The 27,427-nt window shown below is 42.7% G+C and overlaps 1 protein-coding gene across 2 annotated transcripts in view; it reads right to left on the minus strand.

The window, feature by feature from the left end:
* Positions 1-1,036: 1,036 nt before the first annotated feature.
* The window catches only part of khk (ketohexokinase), a 34,812-nt gene continuing 8,421 nt past the window's right edge, over positions 1,037-27,427 (minus strand). For both annotated transcript variants that reach the window (XM_061728761.1, XM_061728760.1), the window contains exons 4-8: positions 22,798-22,870; positions 20,530-20,676; positions 10,758-10,846; positions 8,746-8,903; positions 1,037-1,309 (exon numbers count right to left, since the gene is read on the minus strand). In XM_061728761.1, coding sequence (XP_061584745.1) covers positions 1,206-1,309; positions 8,746-8,903; positions 10,758-10,846; positions 20,530-20,676; positions 22,798-22,870 — 571 coding nt within the window. In that variant the 3' untranslated portion in view covers positions 1,037-1,205. The remainder of the gene's footprint in view (positions 1,310-8,745; positions 8,904-10,757; positions 10,847-20,529; positions 20,677-22,797; positions 22,871-27,427) is intronic.

Here is a 27,427-nt window from a genome sequence, read left to right on the forward strand (position 1 = left end):
AAACCAGAGGGGGGGATAATTTTGAGAAATATTTTTATTCCGAAAAATTACCACCCAACAGCGGTCCAACAGTATAGGCTATATGAAAACTTGTTTCTTGTGTAAACCTTACACTTAAGCTACATAACGTAGGCGGTAGGCCTATTTTGAACATGAACTGAACCACTGCATTTACAGAAATATTTTCTCCTAATATTGTTTTTAAATGTGCCAAATAAAAATAAATAAACAAAATTAATATTTTTTTTAACTCTTTCTTGATATCAGTTTAACAGAAAACATGCTGTCCACCATCCCATCAGATCTGGTTTCATCTTCTGTCACATTTTTTCTCAGGATTTTTGGTTGTGATCCTGTAAAATATGAGGATATGCTGCTCTGGGTTCTTTTCATTTTTTCATTCATTTGACTGACTGTATATTTTATTTTGGCGGGCCGGAAGTCGGACTTTTGGAATGCAAGAAGATCCCGTTGGTTTTCAAAATAAAACAGTTTTCTGTGGGCGCGACTCGCTCCCGGTATCAAAATCCCACACAAGCAGAATGAACACGGACTCTGTGTATTTTGGTTGTTATTACTTGTTAATAATTACGATGTAATGGTGAAAATACTTTGGGTGGGGGGGATACATTTTGTCCCCACCGAGGATAAAAATAATTCAGCAGAGGGTAGGACGTGTAAACCAGAGGGGGGAAATCCCCACCATCCCCACCGGCAAATTGTACCCTGTAGCGACGAAAGTGCTTTATATTTTATTTTATAAATAAAATGTCTCATATTATTTATGCCCACCAACATGCACAACAATTCACCTGATACCCACTGAAGTTTGTTACATACTCCACAAAAACAGATATATTGGTTTGTTTTTAGGTTGTTTTTCTTCAGTTTAGATTTGATTAGCAGCTGCCTATCCGTTCATTTCAGGTTAAATCACTGATTCATACATGACTAATCAGATACAGATATTCATCATGTAACTTTTCAGCAAGAACTGTGCCTGAACTAAAGTAAACAATTAAGGACAAATAGATCATTGAATTGAGTGTAATTTAATTTAATTAAAATAAATTAAAAAAAACAACAAAAAAACATTTCCTCTCAAGTTTCTACAAAAGCTTCATCTTACAAACTGGAATGACTGCATTTAAATCTGATTTGAGTTCTGGATGAAAATTTCAGTTCTACTTTTCACTTCATTCAGTTCACATGTTCCTCAACATTTCACTGATGCCATCGTAACCATGGAAACCACACTTTGCGCCAGCGACCCTGCATCCGAAGGTCAGAGCATCCTGCAGACTTCCTCCTACAGACAGAACAGATATTTACATGTTTAACTGTTCAATTATGTGAAGACTTATAGAGGTGCAGAAAAACACCAGAGCAGAGACACTTTTCTGTTAGTCTTTTTCTGTCAGAGTTGATTGGATATTCTGCCAGCGTCCTCATCCATGATCGTCATGCTACCGCGCTTAGCCAAGCAACCACCCATTTGTATTAACCTATCCTCGGGTAAATGTGATTGTCATTTTTGTTTTCTCCGTTGAGTCAAGGTGTTAAACGGTATATTCTTCTGCAAATGTGTGACGGCAGCTCTGCAGATATTTCGGTCGGGTTCGGCTGAAGGAGCTGCGAGCAAAGCTAACTTTGACTGACATATGGTGGGTTTATTTCCATCAGCTTCTGGGGCAACAGGACACCGCCCCATTCGAGGAAAAACGGGCTTCACTTAAACTTTATTTATTTATATAGCACCAACTCATGCAGTGTAAGTGCAACTCATGGTGCTTTACATACAGAGATAAAATAACAATCAAAAGTACAGTTTAAAACATCCCATACGACCCCACCCCCCACGCATACACACACCCTCACTCACACTCATACACATGTGCATACACTCACACGCCCACACACACACACACACACACAATAAGTGGACTGGTGACATGGCTTAGCACTAACGATCCAGGTGAGGAAAACACTACCTATGGGTGGCCGTCCACACCGAGAGGCTCCACCGGCCACGACCACAAGGAGCATCGCCACAGAGACCCCCCCAACCCGGACAGACCAGGACAGACCCCACACAGAAGGTGGAGTCCCTCCCCCAGCTACCCAGGCCTGAGGGATCCCCATGACGACACCCCCATGGGCGGAGCAGGTACACCTCCCAGTGTGGACGACCCCCCTGAGGAAACACTGGAGCTAAAAACTAAAAGATTAAGAGAAAGTAAAAAATGCCTAAAAAGTGTAAAATTTTAGAAAAATCTATACAAAACTTAAGATGAATAATAAATAACATAAAATACAAAGTCACTCAAATGGATTAAAGGTCAGATAAAAGCCAAGCTAAAAAGGTGTGTCTTGAGCCTCCTTTTAAAAGTATCAACGTTCTCTGCGGTCCTGAGGTTCTCTGGCAGGCTGTTCCATAAATAAGGGCCATAATGGCTGAATGCAGCCTCACCGTGGGTTTTGGTCGCGGTTCGGGGAATGGTTAAGAGGCCGGTGCCAGAGGACCTCAGGGTCCGTGAGGGTTGATACAGTAAAAGCAGATCAGATAAATAAGATGGCCCAAGACCGTTAAGACATTTAAAAACCAGTAAAAGAACCTTAAAATCAATCCTGAAGCGGACGGGGAGCCAATGCAGCGATTTTAAAACAGGTGTAATGTGCTCCCGCCCTCTGGTCCTCGTCAGCACGCGAGCGGCTGAATTCTGTAATAGTTGTAGGTTCTTAATACTCTTTTTAGGAAGACCAGAGAGCAGGGCATTACAATAATCTAAACGACATGAGATAAAAGCATGCATCAGCACCTCCGTGCTGGCCTGAGAGAGAAACGGGCGGACTCTGGCTATATTCTTAAGATGGTAAAAACCTATCTTCGTAATATTCTTTATGTGTGGAATAAAAGTGAGCTCAGAGTCAAAAATAACACCCAGGTTCTTTACACATTTCGAAGGTTTAAAATCTTGTAGTTTTGGTAAAAGTTTCTCTCTCTGGCCTTCAGGACCAATAACTAAAACTTCTGTTTTGTCCTGGTTGAGCTGTAGGAAATTATCTGCCATCCATGACTTAATATCTAAAATACAGTTAAAAAGGGCATCAAGTGGCCCTGTGTCATCAGGAGACACAGCGATGTACAGCTGTGTGTCGTCAGCGTAGCTGTGGAAGCTGATGCCGTGTCTCCTGATGACGTCCCCCAAGGGAAGCATGTAAAGGTTAAAAAGAAGCGGACCTAAAATTGACCCTTGGGGGACCCCACACTTAATTTTATGCATTCTGGAGGAACATGTATCCAAACTTACAAAGAAAGATCGATCTGTGAGATAGGAGCGGAACCAGCTAAAAACAGTACCAGAGAGGCCCACCAGGTGCTTCAGTCTGTTTAATAAAATGTGATGGTCTACTGTATCGAAGGCGGCACTAAGATCCAGTAGAACCAAGACTGTCAGTTTGCGGTTATCTAAATTGCACCTGATGTCATTTAAAATCTTTAAAAGGGCTGTCTCGGTGCTGTGGTTCATCCTAAAGCCAGATTGAAATTTCTCTGAAATATTGTTTCTTATTAAAAAATAATTTACTTGGTTAAAAACCAGCTTTTCTAAAATCTTACTTAAAAAGGGTAAGTTGGATACAGGTCTGTAGTTATTAAAAATGCTGTGATCTAAATTGCTCTTCTTCAGAAGGGGCTTCACCACCGCCATTTTAAAGGCGGCAGGGAAGACACCCGTCTGAAGAGAGTAATTTACTATATTTAAAATATGTTCCTCAAAGAATTCATAAAATGTCTTTAAAAGTGATGTGGGAATAGGATCTAAAAGGCAGGTTGTTGGGTTTACCTGGGAGAAAACTCGACCAAGGGTCCTCGCATCAACCAGGGCAAAGCTCTCCAGTGTTTCCTCGGATAAAAGCAACTGTCCAGATGTGTTAAAAATGACATTTTGATGTGGTAAAAGACTGGACCTAATGTTGTCAATTTTACTTCCAAAGTGGTCTGCAAAATCCTCACAAAGATTGTCTGTTGGTGGTTGTGAGGAATTCTTAAAATGTACATTTGTTAAAAGATCGAAGGTGGAGAAAAGAAATCGAGGATTGTTTTTATTGTCTGTAATGAGTTTTGAGAAATGAGCTATCCTTGCCTGTTTGACGGTTTTATTGTAGGTTTTGAGTTGTTCACGAAATATTTGATAATGTATTGTAAGTTTACTTTTTCTCCACCTTCTCTCAGCACTCCTGCATTTTCTTTTTGATTTTTTGACTTCCTCAGTTCTCCATGGGGGTGTAGGCTTAGTTTTTATGGTTTTTGTTAAAAGTGGAGCAACTGAGTTCAGCGTAGATTCCAGTTTCCTGTTAAAATTATCAACAATAAAATCACATGATGCAGGTAAAACATCAGCAGGAGTGCTCTCTAAAATCTCAATAAAATTTGCAGCCACTTCAGAAGTTAGGTAGCGTTTCCTCACCGTTCTCATCGAGGCTTCCTGATGATTAAGACTGGTGATGTTAAAAAACACGCAGTAATGGTCAGACACAGCCAGGTCGACAACAGAGGACACACCGGTGGACAGGCCATAGGTTATGACCAGGTCCAGGGTGTGTCCTCTGTTGTGAGTCGGCTGTGTGACATGTTGGGTAAAATCCATGCAGTTTAAAAGGTTTAAAAATTCTCTCGACAGTGGGTCGGAGGTATTGTCAATGTGTAGATTAAAATCACCAGTTATTAAAATTCTGTTGTAAGTGGTATGTATGACTGATAAAAGCTCTGAAAATTCACTGATAAAAACAGTGGAGTGATGGGGTGGTCTATAAACAGTTAAACAAAGAATAGGAGGACTGCTAAAAACAAAGGCAAGGTGTTCAAATGAGGAGTGGTTGTTAAAAGAGACCTCCTTTGTAGCTAATATGTTTTTAAAAATTGAAGCTGTGCCGCCTCCCTTTCTAACACCCCGTGTAGTAAATAAAAAATTAAAATTTGGTGGAGAAGCCTGGATGAGGGAAAATGCAGCGTCCGTGCCAAGCCATGTCTCTGTTAAAAGAATACCATCAAGTTTATGATGTACAATAAGATCATTTAAAATAAAGGTTTTGTTTAAAAGAGAGCGCACGTTCAACACAGCCAAGTTAATGTCTGTGTTGAACGTGCGCTCACGACCACAACGTACCGGGTTGATAAAAACAAGATTGTCTCTGTTAAAACCAGTGGGTCTGTGGATCTGACGGGGAAAACGGGTGGTGACCAGGGGATGAATTGGTTGAGGATCGGGTGTGTTGGTGGCGCCAGATGTAGCTGGTTTTATGGAGGAATTATCTGGTGGGGGTGGCAGTGGTGACTGTGACCTGTGGGGGAAGCTGGAGAGGGGGGCAGTGCTGTGAGCGGCTGGCTCCACAGGTGGAGAAGAAGACTCCGGGCCCGAGCTGGGAGTGTGGGTGTGGCCAGAAAATAGTCACTCCCGTGGAGCCGACAGAACCGCGTGCTGAATGTTTGCAGCCAACACGCGGCCCCCCAGCCTGTTTGGGTGAAGTCCGTCGGGCCTATAAAACGAGGGACGATTCCAGAAAAGATTAAAATTGTCGATAAAACCAATGTTAAGGGCTCTGCAGGTGTTCTGTAGCCAAGAGCTCAGATAGAGCAGCCTGCTGAAGCGCATTGCTCCCCGAGACAGCGTTGGAAGGGGGCCGCTGATAAAAATGGACTTCCCACAGTTTTTAAGGAAGGTGAACAGCTCATTAAAATCCTTTTTTAAAAGCTCAGAGCGCGGTTTGGAGCAATCATTGGATCCCACGTGGACAATGACGCGAGCAATGGTGGATGGAGCCGACTGTAGTAGAGCGGGGAGTTTCTCCAGAATCACCGGGACTGTGGCTCCAGGAAAGCAATGCGTGGCTGCGTTAAAGAACCTAATGTTCCGGGATATTGAGTCTCCCACGACCAGTGTGGTTGGGGAGAAGAGGGGGCGAGGAGAAGAAGGTTGTGGGGACTCACGGTTGGGGGATGCAAGGTCCCCGCTGGGTGCCCGGGTAGACGGGTGAGGTGGTGAGGCTGTGGCCGCGGCATCAGACGAGGAACGGGGATTTCCTGCCGGCTCCGGACGAGGACGAAGAGGGCCCCCGGAGCGTCGCAGCACGGCCTCCCTAAGGATTTCCCGCCGGGCAGAGGAGGTCGTCGGCCGGGATGAGGTTGAGCGTCGCTGAGGCTCCTGGGTGTCGCCAGCTGACGGTGGAGGGGCTGTGGTGTCGGCCGGCGCTGTCGTCGGGTGCAGAGCTGGAACCGCAGGTGACGGGACATCAGCCGGATGGACCGGATTTTCATCCGGTGACAAAGCCGTGTAGCGGTTGGAGAGGCTCAGCGGCGGAGGAGGAGAGGCGGCCCCGCCTGAGTGCTTCTTGCGGCCGCGAATCACCACTTCAGACCAGGGTGGTTCGCGGTTCGGTGTGGAGCAGGAGGAGGGCCGTGGACAGGTGGAAGGATCCCACACGGCTGTATCCAGGAGAGCCGCGCTCAGTTCTGAGATCTTCCTGGACTGCCCGGCCGCCACCTCCATGACGCTGGAGAGCAGGGAGTCCTTCTTCTTCAGATCCTCGTGGAGTCGTCTGACATCATCCTCCAGGTCGGTGATTCTTTTGTTTGCTCGTGTGAGGAGTTTGTTTTCCTCACACAGCAGGGCTGGCATTGTGTAGCTGGGGAGAACAGAAAAAGAGCTCCGGCAGCAAGGTGTGTGGTCCACAGCGGTTGAGATTCAGGAGAGGTGGATTGTATCCTTTAAGGATAGCCTGAGGTACAGGCACTTACCGGCGCGGGCCCAGTAAAGGGCCCCGTGAGATGAGAAGGTATCCGGTAAGCAATCCGGTAAGCTCGGCGGTAGAGGTGAGAATTTCTCAGCGTTTTCCCACGCTGTCAAACGCTGCTGTCAAACGCTGCTGCTTCCGCGTTCTGCTTCAAAAGCGGTCTTCTGACACCAATGGGTCATGTGACTTGATGCTTCGTCTATTGTTGTGTACAGTCTAAAGCCTGATTTAAGGTTCTGCGTTAAACCAGCGCAGAACCTACGCCGTTGCCGTGACGCCGTTGTGAACCCTTCGGACTTCTACGTCACTCCCTTTCTCCGCGGTGCAGTACCCCCCCAGAGCACTAGTTGATACTTTGTTTGCTTCTGGCTTTTCCAGTCACAGTGAATCAAATATATAAGGACAACTATTGTGCAAAAAATCAAAACAACCCCAAAAAAAACTTAAAAGTCTCTTGGCGCCATGGCTGAAACCGAACAGGAAGTCGGCCATTTTGAATTAATCGTGTAATTTTTTGCGCAATTTATGCCATTCCTTCGGCAGTTAATACGGCCCGAACCATAACGTGCACCCAGGTGTGTTAATCAAAATGTGCGTCTCCATCCTGCAACGATGGGCATTACTTTTCTCAGTCAAAAGCGTTACCATGGCGACGATAGACGCCAAAAAGGGCCCCCTCCCCTTCATCTGTTTGGTCCATACAGATAAAACTTTGTGTCTCAAGCCCAACAATACGGTTTGACGTACATGCACGAAAATCGGTACATACGTGTATCATGTCGCAACTTAAAGAAAAGTGTCTTGGAGCCATGGCCGAAACCGAACAGGAAGTCGGCCATTTTTAATTAATCATGTAATTTTGCCGCTATTTATGCCATTTCTTCGGCCGTTTCTTCGCCCGAACCGTAACGTGCACCCAGGTGTGTTATACATCAAAATGTGCGTCCGGATCCTGCGACGATGCGCATTACTTTTCTCAGTCAAAATTGTTACCATGGCGATGATGAATGCCAAAAAGCGCGCCCCCCCTTCATCTGATTGGTCCATATTTAATAGTTCCTACTTTCTGCCATAACTTTTGAATGGTTTGACGTAAAGACTTGTGGGTGGTGTCATCGGACTCCACTTTGAGTCCTTGAACATAATTGGTGCAAATTAGCCCCGCCACTTCTTCTGATTGGTCGATATTTGATAGTTCCTACTTTATTCCATAACTTTTGAATGGTTTGATATAGAGAGGTGTGGGTGTTTCATCCACTAAATGTCCAGGCCGGAAGAATCTACATCAAGTCATACAAGCTTCCACTGCAGCCTGAATGTGCACAAGGGTGGAGGGCCCGTTCATCGCTGCTTGCAGCTTTAATTTATCTTGAGACTGATTTTTGCTGTTTAGTTACCATTTTTCCTGATTGCATCAGGTGGTGCCCCATTTTGATTAAGTCATTTTGATAATTCAATTTGATACATAATCCACTTTATTAATTATTAAGGACTGTCATCCGACAGTCACTAATAACTTTTTTGATAACTGAACCAGCACCCCCTCTGTGGCACAACAACCATTTGTGGGTCCCAGCAAAGCTCCACTAGCTCTGGTTCCAACCCTGGTCTCAATCAGTGGAGTAGGAGTGTGTGTGGGTGCTAAAGCAGAGCTCCAGTGACCTGAGCTCAGATAAACGTGTCCCAGCAGGATTCTAGACACCAGTTTTCCACCCATTTGCCCATTTTTGGATGAACTAGGGTTTTGCGGCGTCAGCTTGTGCCAACATGCAGTAAGATGGAAAAGAGCATTGTAAACTAACTTGTGAGAAACCTGTGGGCGATGTCACAGGGTGTTTGTTATTCAACACTATCGTAACTGCTCACAGACCTCTGTCAGAGCTGAGATATGTTCAGTTTTCAACAACACCGAAATGAGTCTGTGTTTAAATATTGAACGACAAAATACGTCACCGTTGGAGAGCTTGTAGATGACGCTGGCGTTGAAAGTGTCTCCAGCTCCGAGAGTATCGACAAGAGTTTCAGGAGGAAACGCATCTGAATGAAGGACGACGCCGTCAGGACCCAAAGCCCCGGCTCCTTTTTCTGCCCAGGCACAGACGAGGACGGCCCTGAGAGACGGTTAGATACAGACAGTACTGGAGTTGTAAAATAAAATCAGGGGGATGGTGGATTTGATCATATGGGGACAGATAATTTGTGCTGATTACAAATAATAGAATATTTTACAAATAATAGCAGTGACCAAAACACCTGCAGAAATACTGCAGGAATGACATAGCAGCAGTTAAATGCAGCCTTCTGTAAGCTTTAAATATCCACTGGGCTTACATCAAATACATCAAAACACAACAATAAAAAACACTTTTCTGAACTTATCAATATGACTCTGTCCTTCACAGGATAAGTAACATGGATCACTGCAAAAACTCACAATCTTAACAAGAATATTTGTCCTATTTCTAGTTAAAATGTCTCATTTTAGTAAAAAAATCTTATTACACTTAAAACAAGACTCATCACTGGAAAAAACAACAATTTTCAGCTGTTTCAAGTAGATTTTCACTTGAAATAAGTAGAAAAATCTGCCAGTGGAACAAGATTTTTTTGCTTGTAATGAGAAGATAAATCTTGTTCCACTGGCAGATTTTCCTACTTATTTCAAGTGAAAATCTACCTGAAACAGGTGAAAATTGTCACATTTTTCTGGTGTTATTTTTCTGGTGATGACTCTAAATGTTGAAATAGCAGTAAAACCACATTCATTGATGAAATGACATAAGGGATGGAAAGGAGGGGTGGCAGTTTTACAGGGGGGATGATTTGGACCGTTTTTATTTCAGGGGGGGATGATTTGGACCGTTTTTATTTCAGGGGGGATGCCATCCCCCTCATCCCCCCTCAACTCCAGTACTGGGTACAGACGGGTCAGGGACAGATGAGGACGGCCCTGAGAGAGGGTTAGATACAGATGGGGACAGGTCAGGGACAGATGCGTCAACAGCAGGTCAGACGCTGCTCAGAAACAGATAGATCAGGTACATGAATGTGTTATGGTTAGAGCTGTCAGTTTAGCGCGTTAATTAGATTAATTAACTACACTGCTAATTAACGCGTTATGAAATTTAACGCAATTAATTATGAGTGAAAAAATGCGCCAGCATTTTAAATGTGTCCCATTGAGGGAGCCGTAGTCCACTTGGCAGTAACAGGTCACTTCCCTCCTGCTGCTGGTCAAACTAACAAAGACCTGACAGACCTGGACGACTCAGGGGAGACTCAGCAAATCTTTGCTAGGCCTTTGAACGGCAAGTTTATGTATAAAAAGAAAGAAGACGGGACTATCAACAAGAACATTTGGTAAAAAATAATGTTCCTATCAGCGGAGCTGCTCCAGCCTGAATTATCATTTAAACACTAAACATTTCCGGACAAGTTCTACTGTAAACGTTACAGCTACTAGTACTGGAAACGCTCTATTGAGTCAGCTTTAGTTTTAATTTTGAATTGAGAGTCTGCTTAAGTGCCTATTTAGAAGAAGAAGAAGAAGAATGTCTTTATTGTCATTTGTACAGGTACAACGAAATTGGATGCGATTTGAGACTCAGCCTTATTTTATTTCTGAATTTTATTTATTTAACTGTATTTGCATGGCATTTTTGAATAATGCACCTGGCCTAATTGGTTTGCTGATGTGCTTGAGCTTTTTCTTTTGAATTTCATTTATGAAACACTTCACCAATAAAAATGTGGATTTCAAATCTTCTCTTCTTAGTGTATTCAATTGATTAGTCATGCACTGCAATTTTGCAAAGTTCTAGAATTCTAATTCTTTATTTGGAGACCTTTAGCAGATATGAGATTAAAATGTGATTAATCAGATTAATTAATTATAAATCCTTTAATTAATTAGATACATTTTTTTAATGGCCTGACAGCACTAGTTATGGTCACTCAGCACTCACCCCTTTTTGACCCGACTGTAAAGTCCTTTCAGAGCAGCTTCAACTGTCTGGAAACCGAAGTGCCGAGCAACGTCCTTGCTGACGAACACCTGCAGACACAAGCAGGACAAAGTGACAGGAAGGTTTCAAACACAATCTTGATGCAACAGGAAAATTGTAGCCTTGAAATTAGAATTTCAAAATCCTGCTGTTGTTTAATTGACTTCCAAGGGGTTTAGAAAGTCCATGCCCTCTTGAAATTGTAAGTTTATATATTAAAATGACAGAAATAACAAAAACAACAATAGAAATGCCAGACTTGTTACATCATTGATGTAATATTCCAACAGAGAATTATTAGGAATATTTGAAATAAAACAAAAGCTACCTGCACAGGTCTGAACTACTCTCAGTCCAGTACTTAACTCTGTAGTATTTGAAGATGTTCATTTGACTTGAACAGCTGGAATTTCTTAATAAACAATGTGAATTAAAATGTGAATGCCTTCATGTGCAATTACTGTTTTTACCGTGCAATACTTTTTCCCGGACTATATGTGCAATATTCCACCACATGTGTAGTTATATGTTATTATCTGTAGATACAGTAGGATCTCAGGTCTTCATTTCACTATTCAAAACGCACCTTAACCTTTTTATATTTTTTACATTATTTATATTTCTTATATTTCATATTGTTTGCACTGTCTTGCACTGGAGAGGTGATGCTGCTTTTAATCTCACTGTACCCGTGTATAATGACAATAAAAGTATTCTATTCTATTCTAAATTAAAAAAAAAGAAATTGGGATGTGTAAACGTTTGACCAGTAGTGTACCTTTTACAATCAAAGCCAAGAAATTCAACCTTAGTCTCATCAGACCTTAACACATATTCCCATGTGGTTTGGGGTTTCAATTCATTTTTCTGATGTCTAAATCTGTTTATACAGTCATCCCTGTAGTCGCCGGTAGCCATGGTGTCTGTGTCTCTCCTTTCTCTGTTCTTCATTCTCTCTGTCTGTTCTCTCTTTTCCTGCTCTGCCCAGCCTGGTCTCCAGCAGGAGGTTCCCCCTTATGATCCAGGTCCTGGTCCAGGTTTCTACCCCCTTATGATCCAGGTCCTGGTCCAGGTTTCTCCTTATGATCCAGGTCCTGGTCCAGGTTTCTACCCCCTTATGATCCAGGTCCTGGTCCAGGTTTCTTCCTCCTAAAGGGGAGTTTTTCTTGCCACTGTTTGGATTAAGGTTTTTCTCCCACTAGGGGAGTTTTTACCTGCCAGTGTTTATGTTATTTATATAATAATTGCTTGGGGGTTTATGTTCTGGGTCTCTGGAAAGATCCTAGAGACAATTTATGTTGTGTTAGACACTATTGGCGCTTTTCCACTAGTACCTACTCAGCCCGACTCCACTCGCCTCGGTTTTAGGGTTAGCTTTTCCACCAGGAGTCTAACGTGCAGAGTATATAATTTTCTGTAACTATTCTGCCGAGGTTCTAAGCTGCTGAGTCGGCTGTATCTGACGTCATCACACTACAGGACACCGATTGGTCGGGGGGTTGGAGTCAGACGTCTGAGTCAGGAGGAGGAAATCAGAGAAAGAGACTCTGACGGATTCTTGTTCATTTTATTCAACCAACGGCAGCAAAAGTCTGTTTCATGATCCAACTCTGAGGGTCAGATGTTCATAAACCTGGTGCTGAGGAGAGAATTAAAAAGGGATCTAGACGGAGATAAGGAACGACCAGATCTACCAGGAGCTCTGTCTCTTCATAGCTGCTCACGGATCCAGCTGACTTTTCAGCAGCAGAGAGACAAACTAAAAAAAAATTAAAAGCGTTGCCGCTTGTTTTTTATTATTATTAAATAGTTTTTATTAGTTTTTTCAATAAAGCAAAAACATACATACAAACAAGACTACAAATGGACAATACAGTAAAACCCTTGAAATCCATTAAAAATAAAAATAAAATAAAAGGTACTAGACGACAGACAGACAATAAAAATAAAATAAAAATAAAAAATAATATTTTCATGTTGCGTTGCGCTTAAGCAGATCTACATTTGTCATACCGAATTGGTTGAATTTACGAGAATGGTAACTCACACTTGAGCCCCTTCAGCCTGGAATTTGTAACTGAAATAATCCAGAAACGGCTGCCAAACTTTATAAAACTTCTGGATTGAGCCCCTGGTGGAATATTTGATCCTCTCCAATTTTAGGTGAGCCATTACGTCACCGACCCATCTTCGATGTGACGGGGGAACCGCTGATTTCCAGTTGAACAGAATTAGGCGTCGGGCCAACAGGGAGGAGAAAGCTATAGCATCAGATTGGGGGACAGATACTGTTATTTCACCAGGGACCACTCCAAACACAGCAACAAAGGGGCAAGGGCTGATCTCCCTGCTACAGATGTAGGAGAAGGTCTCAAAAACGGAACACCAGAATTGTGATAATGATGGACATGACCAGAACATATGGTTGAGAGTGGCTGGAGCCTGGTGGCATCTGTAACAATTTGGATCCACATCTGGGTAAATTTCGGCCAATCTACTTTTGGAGAAATGTAGTCTATGGAGCACTTTGAATTGAAGCAGCCCGTGCCTGATACAAACAGAGGATGAATGAATTTGTTTAATTGCCAATTGCCAAGAATCGTCCGGAATCTCAATCCCCATATCCTCACTCCACGACTCCCTGAAACGATCCAGAGATGGGGATGCCATCTCCTGAATCTCACTATAAAGCATGCTCACCAGCCCTTTTTGATGCGGGTCTAGCTCCAACCACTCATCAAGCCAACCATCAGCATGGAGTAGGGGAAATGTAGCAACATATTTCTTAACAAAATCCCGTGCTTGTAAGTACCTGAAAAAATGTGAGCGAGGAATGTCATATTCCTCTATCAGTTGATCAAAGGACATAAATGACCCATCTTTAAACATATCCCTCACCCGCTTTAACCCCTTCCTAGCCCATAATTGGAACGCCGTGTCCATAAGTGAAGGTGGGAAAAGGGCATTAGATATTAACGGGAGACAAGATAGAGCTTCCCTATATCTGAAGTGCGTCCTAAACTGCGCCCAGATACGGAGTGAGCCACTCACTAAGGGGTTATTCGTGCAGCGTTTTTTACTGAGTGGAAGTGGAGCACAGATCAGAGAAGACAACGACACAGGATGAGCGGAGTGTTGTTCCATGTCAACCCATACCATCCTCCCACCCCCATATGATGCAGCCATCCAATATGTCAGTTTATGAATGTTTGCCGCCCAGTAGTATTGTAGAAAATTTGGTAGTGCTAAACCCCCATCCTCCTTCCGTCTCTCTAAGAATGACCTTCTAATACGCGGTGTGGTCTTATTCCAAATAAAGGTTGAGATGTATTTGTCTAGCTCTTTGAAAAAGGATTTTGGTATGAAAACGGGCACAGTTTGAAATAAAAATAGGAACCTAGGCATAATTGTCATCTTGACTGAGTTAACCCTGCCGGCCAACGACAGGGGTAACGTCGACCAACGCGCCAGGTCCTGTTTAGCCTTTTGCAGGGCTGGCTTAAAGTTCGATTTAAACAGGTCTCCATATTTCCGAGTCACATTCACCCCAAGGTATGTGAAGGAGTCAGAGACTACCTTTAGTGGAAATGACCCGAGTGACAACTTCTGAGCCAGCTCATTGGCAGGAAACAATAAGCTCTTTGGGAGGTTAATTTTGTAGCCTGAGAATCTGCCAAATTTGGAGATAATACCTAACGCCTTTGGGATGGAAACAAAAGGGTCAGACAGATACAAGATCAGGTCATCTGCATAGAGTGATAATTTATGTACTTGGCCGCCCCTAGTAATACCAGCGAGATCCTCATCAGCCCTCAGGGCAACTGCCAATGGCTCAATGGCGAGGTCGAACAACAGGGGGCTCAGTCCACAACCCTGTCTGGTGCCTCTACCTATCTGAAAGTAGTTGGAAATCAACTTATTAGTGCAAACCGAGGCCTGTGGTGAAGCGTACAAGACTCTGATCCATGATAGAAAAATGGGGCCAAACCCGAACCTCTCCAGGGCCGTGAAAAGAAATTTGTATTCAATTCTATCAAAGGCCTTGTGGGCATCGAGCGACAATAAAACCTCCGCTGTGGGCGGGGCATCAGGAGAGTAGATAATATTGAACAACCTACGCACATTACCAAAGAGCTGGCGCTCTAAAATAAAACCCGTTTGGTCCGGATGTACCACAGTATGGATAACTGACTCAAGCCTGCTAGCCAGAGCCCTGGTTAAAATCTTATAGTCGCAGCAGAGTAAACTGACAGGGCGGTACGATTCACACCTCAGAGGATCTTTTCCTTTTTTAAGGAGCACTGAAATTGTGGCCTGGGTCATTGTGGGCGGGAGTGACTCTCGTTCCAATGCCTCTACATATACACATTTCAGAATAGGAATAAGTTTGGAAGCAAATGTTTTATAAAACTCAGCTGGGAAGCCGTCTGGCCCGGGAGCCTTACCTCCCTTCATTTTTTTGATGGCGCGATCAATTTCAGCCACCGTCAAAGGCCGATCAAGGTCAGACTTATCCTGGTCGCTTAGGGTCTGTAACTCTAAATTATCAAAAAACTGAGACATTTCTGCGTCCTCACACCCCTCAGAGCTGTAGAGGTCCTCATAGAACTTTTTTAATTGATTGTTTATGGATTTTTGGTCTGTAGTTATTCCCTCTGAAGTGTCAATCTCGGCAATAAGTCCAGCCTCTGCAGACTGTCTCAACTGGTGACACAGCAATTTACTGGCTCGTTCGCCATGTTCGTAAAACTCCTGGCGGGATCTAAGGTGAAGCTCCTCCACTGCCCCAGAGGATAAAATATCAAACTCCGTTTGCCTATTATCAAGGTCCTTTAACAGGGATGTCAGTTCGTGAAGACGTGCTGCCCGTCTCTTGTTCAAACCAGAATTAAAAGGCGATTATCTGACCCCGTAGATATGCTTTCATCGATTCCCAAAAAATAGAGTGGCTTATGTCTGGATGTTTGTTTGTTTCTGTAAAAAAGTCAATTTGAGAGTTGATAAAGTCAACAAACTCTTCATTTGATAATAGACGTGAATTTAGTCGCCATACTCGTTGCGGGCGTATGTTATTTGGAAAACCCAGCGTCATAGTGACTGGACCATGGTCTGAAATAACAATGCTCTCACATTCACTTGACTTTAGAAAAGGGAGAAGCCTCTTATCCAACAGAAAATAATCGATCCTGCCGTAGGACTGATGAGCTGCGGAGAAGAAGCTATATTGTCTAGACCCTGGATGTTTATACCTCCACACATCAATCACTCCATATGTCTGAAGGAAAGCATTAATCGTCTCCGCCGATTTGCTCATTGCACCAGGGGTCGCACTGGATCTATCCAATAAGGGACACAACACCGTATTCAAATCTCCCCCCAGTATCAAATTATGGCTATACATGTCTGGAAGCAAGGAAAACAGGTCGCTGAAAATTTGGCGTTGTCCCAATTGGGGGCATACACACATGCCAGTATTACTGGTACATTAAACAGGTGTCCCTGTACAATAATGTAGCGGCCATCACTGCCCGATATTACCTTTTATTCTATAAACTGCACATCTCTGTGAATAAGGATCGCCGTACCCCGGAACTTGGCGTCAAACTTGGAGTGGAATACTTGGGAAAAGCCCCCCCTCTTCAGCATATTATGGTTCTTATTAAGCAAATGTGTTTCAGTCAGGAAGGCTACATCAGTTTTCAATTTAGATAAGCGAGCAAACACTTTGCTGCGTTTCACTGGGTGGTTAACACCTTTAGTATTCCAAGTTGTAAATTTTGTAGCGGCCCCTCCAGATGTATTAAGATTAGGAACTGCCATGTTCGGGCAATAAAGCTAACAATGATACCAATATACCTTGGTCAAGAGCCGCACAGGCAGAAAACCAGTTAGTTGGCCATAACTCTCTGCAATAACAACGCAACCTTATGGATACAAATATAAAACATAAAAGAAGACATGAGAACAAACATATAACACAAAACATCCAAAAACCCCTCTGCCGGCCCCTCCCCCAATGAGGGACTGCAAAAAACCCCGCTCCTCCGTTTCCTTCTGACGAAAACAAACTCAAAGCTTACCCTGTGGGGCTGAGCCCTATCGGAGCTGCTCAAAACTAGAACAGAAAATATATATATATCAACCAGCCTGACCATAATCAATCTTTCTCTAATCTAGAGAACAGGTAAATATACTCTTGGAGTTAGAACATAAAATAACCATCAGCATGAGTGCGTATAGTGGAATACAATTATATCTGGGTATACTCAGGCACGCACACGCACACACACACACATACCCACACACACACACACACGCACACACACACACACACACACACCAGCGAATGTGAGTCCTGTAATGTACACATATTCATGCCCAAGCCCACTCGCTTGGCCACATAAACATTAAAATATGAAACAGATAGTCTGTTAGAGTGGCACTCCAAGCCTGTGTCAGGATCTCTGACCAGAGGGCACCCTTGATAACCCATTCGAGACGAGAGGTAAGCCATAGTCTTCTAGACAGGTCAGTATCCCCATGCCCACCATATACTGTGACAACAGGTTAGACTTGTGAGGCCGGCCGCGTCCACTCAAGATGAACGCAACCGACCCCACTCACAATACATAGAAAACATGACTCAGCATAGAGTGTTGCCCACAGGCTGCCCGTAGATATAAACATGTCCCCCCCATTTGGCTTGGTCTCGATGACATTCTGCATCAAAAATTATATGATATTATAAATAAAATACAGAAGAGAAAATAAAAATGTAATTATACGCACGCACGCATGCACACACACACACACACACATACACACACACACACACACACCACAGGACTACAGCAATTGTGAATGATAGACATGCACCTGCTAAAATTAGGACATAAAATGTCCCTCTGCCTTAGTATAACATTACAGAAATGATCAAAATAAGTAGTAAATAATAACAATAATGAAATGAAATAATAATGACAATATATTTAAGCAAACATATATACACTGGCCCACACACATCCCAACACAGTAATTGCGAGTTATATAAACTGCACGCACGCACGCACACGTAGTCACGCACACGCACATACACACACAAGCGGCCCAACCACTTGCACACACGCATGATGGAAAATGAAACCAGTAAACCAGTAGAGGGCACCAAAGCCCTATGACATAGTCTCTGACATAAACACCCTCTTGAAGATTGACTCGTCGGTTTTAACCCCGGACGTAGAAGGAATAGGGAAACTGCCTTCAAAATAAAACGGCATGTAGAAGAAAATAACGAGAGCAATAACTGCTATCCATGCCCGAACAGTACAGACGCGACACTCTCCGCGTCTCAAATGAACAGCATTCCAAGCAGGTCACTATCCCGGAATCAATTATATACCAAAATAACAGATGAAATCATGAGGTTGGCCGCGTCCATACAAAATGAACGCGACCAACCCCGGACCCCACTTACATCACATATGGAAACATCCTTAGAGTACCACGCTACTAGAAATGACGATAAATTATGAGGCCGGCCGTACCCACATAAAATGGACACAGCCAGCCCCGCTCCTAATATATTAGCCAATCTCCAAAGAGCGCTACACCATATATTAAGAAAAGTAAAGCCACTGAATGAGGCAAGAAACATATAGTAAAAATAGAAATACGACAATTCAAGAGGCAGGAAATGAGAGAACGCTTAGATTATTCCTTAAATTACCGAAAACAAATATACATAAATAAAACGCCCCCCCCCCCACTCCTACTGCCGATGCAGTGGCGTTCAGTCAGTTAAAAGAGAAAGAATAAACAAACATACCGATACACACCTTTAGTTCCAGAAGAAGTGAAAAGTAACCATAAAACTGAAATCCTCACAAACCGATCGCTGAGTCCAATCCAATCATTATCCGCTGGGCACCTCGTGAAGAAAGGACTTTGTATCTAAGCAGCCAGGTATCCATATCTACTCATGTCCCGCCGCCGCTATTCCTTTGGATGTAGATTTTTCTTTATGTAGTCTTCAGCCTTTGCAGGATCCTTGAAACTCGCACATTTGCCATCCGGTGTTGTTATTTTTAATACGGCGGGGTACCATAACCCATACCGGACTCCGTTGCATTCCCTGAGCAAGCCTCGCACCTTGTTGAATCTGGAACGCTGTTGAGCCACGGCATGCGTAAAATCTTGATGGACGTGGAGAACATCGCCGTCCGCGGTAGTCACTCGCTTAGCCTGTCTAGCTTTCTTCAGAATTTCCTCCCTCTCCTGGTAGTAGTGGCATCTGATGACGAACGCTCTCGGTGGGTCACCATTATCTTCACTCGGCTTCGTGCGTAAAGTACGGTGCGCAATGTCCAGGGTGGGTAGCTTGGAGAGGCCATAGGCATCTTTCAGGCACTGAGAAACAAAGTCGGTTGGGCGCTTTCCATCCTCCCTCCTTTCCCGGATTCCTGAGACACGTAGGTTAAAGCGACGGGACCGAGCCTCCCCGTCCTCCAGTCGGGCTTTATGGGTAGCCAGTTCCTCCAAGACCGCCTTAAGATCACGTTCCAGCGCCGTGACCCTATCTGACTGATCGCTGACCGCAGCCTCCATTTCCACAAACTGTGTGTGCAGAGCCTCGATCCTGGCATTAGCATTATCATTAGCCTGCTTAATTTCTGCCCTGAGGTGGTCAACCTGGGTCTTAATCTCCACCGACTGGGCTTCAGCTTTGTCGAGAAGTTCCTTCCTCAGGTCTGCAATAGCCTGGAGGATAGCCTCTTGTCCGGCAACCGGTGTAGCATTAGCATGCTCCTTAGCAACATCAGGGCTAGCCTTGTTCTTCTTGCTCATTGTCCTCTCTTATAACGACAGTAAAAACTTATGAAACTGTTCTAATTAACCCTATTACTGTTCCCAAGCACTTTGGGTCACTTTGCGGACAGATTGGTTTATTTAGTTACATATTACACAGATCCGACAGGGAGCCCAGCCAAAACGTGTCCTCACATGGCGCTGCCCCGGAAGCCCCCGCCGCTTGTTTTTTAACTTTGTATGGAACACAAACCACAGACCCAGCAGCACATCTATCATCTCCTCCAGGTTCTACATCTTTAATGTTGTTGTCTTCTTCGTTTAGATACACAATCAAATACGTCACAGCAGCTTCTCCAACCTCCTACTGCTGATCTGGGTATTGAAAAGAAACGAGGGCAAGGAGAGTGGAGACGGGCTGAGTAGGTACTAGTGGAAAAGTGCCATAACTGAGACAGGTACAACAACTGAAAAGGGTACTATAAATGAGACAGGTACTGTACACGGGTACTTTTACACGAGTAGGTACTAGTGTAAAAGTGCCATCTATAAATAATCCCAACCTAAGGAACTCTAATTTATGTATGGGGGCTATAAATACACCCACTTCAACTTAACACTTCTCTGCCTGGGGATGTCCAGGGGGAATACGTCCTGTCCCTCTGGTGGAGACAATTCCAAAACCCACAAACGCTGTGCCAATAGGGGAGCTCAACAATACAACATCAAGACTCTCAACTTCACGCTTAGCTCACCATTCCTTTCCCAGAGAGGTGGCGTTTTATGTCTTCAGGTACAGTTTTGGAAACTGAGGGCTGAACACTGGGATCTGAGCCTTCGGCTGCTTTAAGGACCAGTCAGGTACACAAACCCTTTCAAAATGATAAGGAGATGTACCGGTAAGTAGTAAGTTGTACGAGACTCATACCACATCGCCGTGAGGAAACAGCTGATAGAGCGGCTCTCTGGTTTTCTCAATCTCCACAGAAATGCTGATCCTCTGCTCTGGCGGTAATGTGCTGTTATGAGTTACAACCTGCTGGATCATTTTCATCTGCTCATCAGCATTTCGGCCCTGGAAATAAAAATAGTAAAACACAGAAGACAGTAAGACGCAAGATGATTTGACACAAGAACTGAGAGTATTATTGGAACATTGGTCAACTGGCTTTCCAAAAGAATACATCTAGCCACGTAAAAACAAGAGTTCTCCAGTTGCACTGGGCAGTGCCACGCTGGTGTGGTGAGTACGGTGCTGATTAGGGATGGGACGATACGGGTAACTCACCATTCAATACTGTGGTGATATGTGGCCCACAATAACGATAATATCACGATACACGATATTCGACATATTGTAAGAAATTTAATCAACGATATATCACGATATATGTGACTGAAAAAGAAAAAATACCCATAAAAAGGAAAACGTCTGTAGTTATGCATTTATTCAATGCCAAAACTTCATACAATGTAGGAAGAAAGTGCATTTGTATATTTCCTCACTGTCTCCTAGTCTTGTAAATGTAAACACTGAACAGCTGGACAAATTAAAGTGCATGAACATAGTGCGGTGACAACCGCGTAAATCCATTATGTGTGTTGTAATAAAATATCCATATTTGCCGTCAGTTTATAGATTATTTATTGCGACAGAGAGCCCAACAATATATTGCAATATCGATTTTTTTCCCCACCACTAGTCAGCCATGTCTACACTGAATTGTGGTGTGCTTGTGTCTGTGTGTGTATGTGCGGGGAGGGGGAGGGGGGCAGGGCATTAATACGTTTTATGTTTATTTGTTTTATGTAAAACACTTTGTGTTGCATTTTATGTATGAAAGGTGCTTTATAAATAAAGTTTGATTTGATTTGATGATGTCTGATTCTGTTTCTGGTAACCGTATCCTATGAACTCCACACCATTATCAGCAGAGCCGGCCCAAGGCATGAGTGAACTAAGCGGTTGCTTAGGACCACTAGGGGGCCCCCAAGAGTAAAAAAGAAAACTAAAATTATTTTTTTATGTGTGAGTGATGATTCATACATTATCAAAGGTATGTTATTGTACAAAAACCCAATAATTAATATTATTACATCAACAATACGACTGCTGGCATATTGACTGCTGCCTCTCGGCTCCAGAGCTCCGCTGGTCATGTGTTCATTCAATCCTGCATTACAACGGCACTTTGCATCTGAGGAGCAGGTTGAAGGCCCACCATGTCGCAAAAACGGACTTATCCTCCAGGAGCAGAGGAAAGAAAGACGATGAAAGATGAAGAGGAGAAAAAAACGAAAAGATAAAGGTATGTTTGCATGTCTTAGTGTAATGTTTAGTGTCAAGGAAATTGTGACTGATGTTTCCTCAAGTTAGGAAGGTCCTTTAATAGCCTTGATGGTGCGTGTGTTTTAAAAAAAATCTATTTAATAATGTCTGTTTTTGTACATTTGAATTTATTCTTATATGGAGAACATATTAACGAGGTACTGTTTATGTAAGTTGAGTGATTTTAATTATAGTTCTAGTTTTTGTAGTACTTTGTTGTTCCACTTCAAATTGTTGCAGATTGCTGTTGCAGTTTATTTAAAACCAAAAATAAAGTAGATAACGTGTTTACAGTAAACGGTTTATAAATAATTTATTTGATTATTTTGTTTCTTTTAGTAGCCTACACTGTAGATGACACTCAGTATCACTTAGTAGTATATCACTTTAAATATTAAGTGTAAATCAACCCCAGGCTGCTCTTGTAGCTGAATTTGCTCCATTTCAGATTAAAAACCATAGATGGTAAAAACCTGCCAGGCTGACAATAGGATGATGGAAACAACACTGCTGCAACTGTGACCTTTGACCTTTGACCTGTTGCTTCTCTGTGTGGCCAGTAGGGGACGTTGCTGACTTTGATACATATTAAATGAAAGGTTTTTCTGCAAGTTTGTTAATCTGTTGTTGCTTCCATGGTCTTAATCTCTGTGGATTACAATCTAACTACAACAAAAAGTTCTTACATCTAGTTTTACAAGTGTATTTGTAATGACAGGGAAGAACATTAAATAAGTTTATAGTGGGTGTGTGAATGATGATTTTTTGGAATATTAGGCATTATTTTTGAAAGTAACTTATTCGGGCAGGATTTATCCGGTTTCTTTGTGGCAGTCTGACTGCTAGTCACAATGATAGATCGCTCACCTCCAAATGAATCCACTTGAACTGATGAAGGTCCACTTTGGAGAAATCTGCTGCTGTAACATCCGGAAGGTTCCTGGCAGACAGTAACTGATGTAAGACAGTCATTATTAAAGACATTTCAGAAGCCCCTCCATCACTCAGGTCAAACCCAGAAGCCTCAATGTTGACCATCAGCTCCAATTTACAGACTTCGTCTTGGATGTCTGGTTTGCATTTTTAATGCCTTTTATTTGGCGTTATCAGGTCTTCAGGACAAGTAAGCTGTTCCTGACACTCTGTTGAATTACAGAAGAGTATTAGAGCCAGGCAGGAGAACAAATATTTGGGATGGGAAGATTTCTTTTTATTGTGCACTTCGCGAAAAAAGTCGAAATGTCGAGAAAGAAGTTGAAATGTCGAGATTAATGTTGAAATACAATTTCAAGAATAAAGTCGAAATTTCGCCTTTTTTCTCACCTTTTCAACTTTATTCACGAAATTTTTACTTTTTTCTCGAGATTTGGACTTTGTCTCGAAGTGCACAATGAAAAAATTTTTTTCCTCCTCTAAAATATTATTTTTATTTTTCTCCTGCCTGGCCCTGATACTCTTCCTTAGTTGAATGACCCGGCAGCATGTACATTTAAATACACACGAGCTTCCTGGTTGACCTTCATGGAGGAGTAGGAGGAATTATCAAAATAGTATTCAAATATTTTCCTCATTTTTGCCCAAATAAATAAATACAATTTCCCAAATCAAAGACAGTTTGATCACTGAGTGCATTTGTTTATATTTGTACATTCATGTGTCAAATGATTTATGCTAATCTGTAAAATTCAATTAACCCCAAACCACTGCAAAGGCTGAAAAATCTAACTGCAGAACTCCAGCGAGTGAAACGACAGCCGTACGGCTGTCACGTGAGTGGCTCTCGCCTAATTTTAGGCCACGTTTCCACATAGCCGGGTATTTACAAAAACAGATATTTCCCCCTCTACGTTTTGAAAAATACCATCATTTACACGAACCCGCATTAATATCTGTTAAGGTGCTATGAGCATCCAAACCTACAGGGGGCAGTGTAACGAGAAGATAAAGTCATGCTAGCCAATCAGAATCCTGGAAAAAAACATCAACAAATGACACGAGTAACTTCCAGTTACTTCCAAGATGAACGAGAGTCTTTGGTTTGGAGTGACAGAGAAGTGGAGTTACTTTTAAGTGTGACGTTAGAATATAAAACAGGTAAAATACAAGAAAATATTGATGGCGGCCAAACTAATTGTAAATACAGGTCACACTCATGACGCTGGTGACGTTTCTGTCTCATAATGTGACGTTCTGAAGCTTAAATGTCCATTTCTCTCTGTTTACAAGCAAACGTGAAGACGGAGTTTTTGCAAATCTCCACTTTGGCCGGAGTTTTCAGAAATGATCGTTTTTGGTGACTTTTTGCTTTTTTTTCGTGTAAATGAACGACCAAAAAGCATGAAAACACCACCGTTTTTGCTACGTGTAAAGTGGGCCTTAGTTTCAACGCTAAGATAAGCTGCATGTCTAGCCCAGCTTAGCATTAGTGATCTGTGGCCAGTATCTGTGCTGGACTGGTGGATGTGGTGACAATGAAATTCAAGAGGAAGAAACAGTGCATTAACTGCGTTCCAGTTGCAAAGTTGGACGCTGATGGAAAGTAACCGTTCTTGTACATCATGAACTTTTCCAAACACTGCTGGTAGCCCTGGTTAGCAATGTTAATGAATAACCACGCTGTATATTTAGCAAATACAAACAGCACACAAAAAGTACTATGTGTATTCATGTGAATAAAATAAAACAACTGGAAAGATCTGAGTGTGTACTGTATGGAAGCCACCCACTTTGGCTTCTGAGCTTGGGAGAGACAACGTTCATTCATTGACTACGATTACATGCAGTCAAAATTGGGGTTATTGGTAATATTCCGGTTACTGAAACATTCAGAATATTCCGTTTACATGGTAATTAATCATCCAGGATATCTGGATCAAACCAGCGACGCACGGAGAACATCATGACACAATTCCTGTCATTTCCGCTTCTTCTTCCTGTATCCAAATTCAAAACAAATGCTGCTTCAGCAACTTTTCTCTCACCTTCTTGTAAATCTTCTATCCCGGTACTTTCTAGCGTCTACAAATGCAGAAATGTTCATATCCTTCATTACATTTATGAAGTGATTAGTCTCCTCCTGGTCTTGGTTTCTCCGTGTTTATAAGAACTTCCTGGACTCAAAAGACCAGGATTCCTTGTGAACAGAGCATGTGCAGAAAACAGATTCCTGTTCCGTTTGATGGGGATATTCTGTTTGGCGTTTACATGACCCAATATTCAGGTTTTAAAAGGAGTAACCCAGGGGTCATATTGGGGTTTTTAAAAACCTGAATATGAGCAAATTCTGGTTATTCAAAGGGGTTATTGGTGTTTACATGGCCGTGCAAAACCGGGTTATTGCCAATATTCGGGTTTTAAAAGGGTTATTGACGCATGGAAACGCAGTCACTGTTGAATGTGGGTCCCTGGTTCTATCAGACTGGTGTCCCACATTAGTGGCCGCTGCTGGATAACATTCAAGAGGAAGAAAGGATGCGTTGACTGGATTCCTGAGTACTGAGAAACACCTTATATGCACTATAAAGTAATACTGTGCTTGATAGTGCATATGAGGTGTTTCTGCTGGAATGCTGTGTTTAACATAGGATTAAAAGAGAATACGCTAACGTTGGTTCATGACTGTAGCTTATTGTTAGCTGACTTCATCATCATCTAACTGGAGGATTGAGTGCAAGGCTCTCTGCAGTGGATGTGACAAGTCATTACAAAATGATTCTGGATCAGGATCGGTTTCTTCATGCTTTCCGTCGACAAGCCATACAGCATTCACCAAACACTGTCACGTTGTTTTGTCCACCTGCTCCAGGAGATGGCTGGGTGATGGACTTGGTTCAGAAGGTTTCAGGCAGATGGCTGCTGTAGTAAATTCTAAATGATTTGATGGCAGTATCGCATCTTAAAGCAACACAAAGGAACTTTAGCCATTTTTGGATCAGAGATTTCGCCTACAAACATGGAGGTTAGGGGCCAGTCCCAATACACCCCCTACTTTCTACCACTAGCCCTCCCTCACTACCACTACCTCTAAAAATGAAGCCACAAATTTTAGGGCCCTTGTAATCTTCCCAGGGCCCTGTCCCATTACACCCACTACCCCTACTTTTCAGCACCACCCCTACATTTTGCTTGCTACGTCACTGCATAGTTTATGTTCGGGTACGTAAGCGACTGCTTAGTTACGTTTGCACATACGTCACACCATATCAGGAAGCTCAGAGCTAAAAGCTGTTTTAATTTCAGCTGTAGCGCTGTTAATATGCCACTTTATTAAGTTTTAATATTTTTTCAGGCGTAAAAGTAACCTTTAAGATCCCCAACCTTATCCAAATAACACCTGTTATCTCTGATGTTTTCGGAGATGAGAAGAGCCGCCGGCTCGGGAGCTGATTTATGGTTCCGCGTTAAATCGACGCAGAGCCTACGGCGTAGGGTACGGCGTGGGTTACGGCGTTCGGCGCGCGTAACCTACGCCGTAGGCTCTGCGTTGGTGTAACGCAGAACCATAAATCAGCCTTTATTCTGGCGAGATCTTCGCGAACAACGGGCAAACGAGTGATTATGTACATCCACTGAGTGAATATTATGAAAGTAAAATATATATTTCTCGCTAGAAATGTAATCAAAACGCATTTTTATGTAGAAACTAACTCAAAATATTAATTTTATTCACTAAAAAATAAGAAATGTCCGCCATGTTTTTTTTTAATTCAGTCTGCAAATGATGACGTAAAGCATTCTGGGAAATTTCTCTAGCCCTCGGTCGGCGAGTCAGTATCTGAAATCCCTTGCTGTGAAGGGCTAGATTGATACTCCCTACCCCTCGTTTTCCCCATTAGCCCTAGATGCAAAGAGGAATTGGGACACCACTACCCTTACGGGAACGCGCAAAACTTAGGGGTAGTACTGAAAAGTAGGACTAGGGGGGGATTGGGACTTGGCCTAAATCTCTTTTACAACAGCATGTTTCATTTACCTTCTGTTTGGTCTTTTGATCATTCACTCTCATTTTCCGATCTGCATTATTTTTGTGAGTTTCTTATGAGGGGCTACGTTCAGCTAGCTAAACTGTAACAAACATAGCCTATAATAATGATAACCATGACAACAATAATATATTTTCAGCAAAAGTCCACAGGCGGTCAAACCTATACATCATATATTGACCAAACTTAGTATATAGATTCCAATATGCAAACAGACCTGATAATTTAAATTATCTCAATACACCCAATTTATGTTTTGTCTCGTATCACAAGAACCGTGCGAGTTAGACTTAGTAACAATTTCTTGTCCTCTGATTCTCTACAAGATCCTGACCTTCCCACACCGGTTCTGTCTGCCAAACTTTCCGGCCATGTAATAAAAAAGATAGATAAAGTAAAATGACAAGTGAAATGAACCAATCTAAAGCCATTCTTCCAAATTTGATGGAACTTGGCACAATTGGACCATAATGATGAAAAGTTGTTAAAATAATTGATTGGAAAATACAAGCCAA

Source organism: Cololabis saira, chromosome 8 (genome assembly GCF_033807715.1).
Source record: "Cololabis saira isolate AMF1-May2022 chromosome 8, fColSai1.1, whole genome shotgun sequence".
Lineage (NCBI taxonomy): Eukaryota > Metazoa > Chordata > Actinopteri > Beloniformes > Belonidae > Cololabis > Cololabis saira.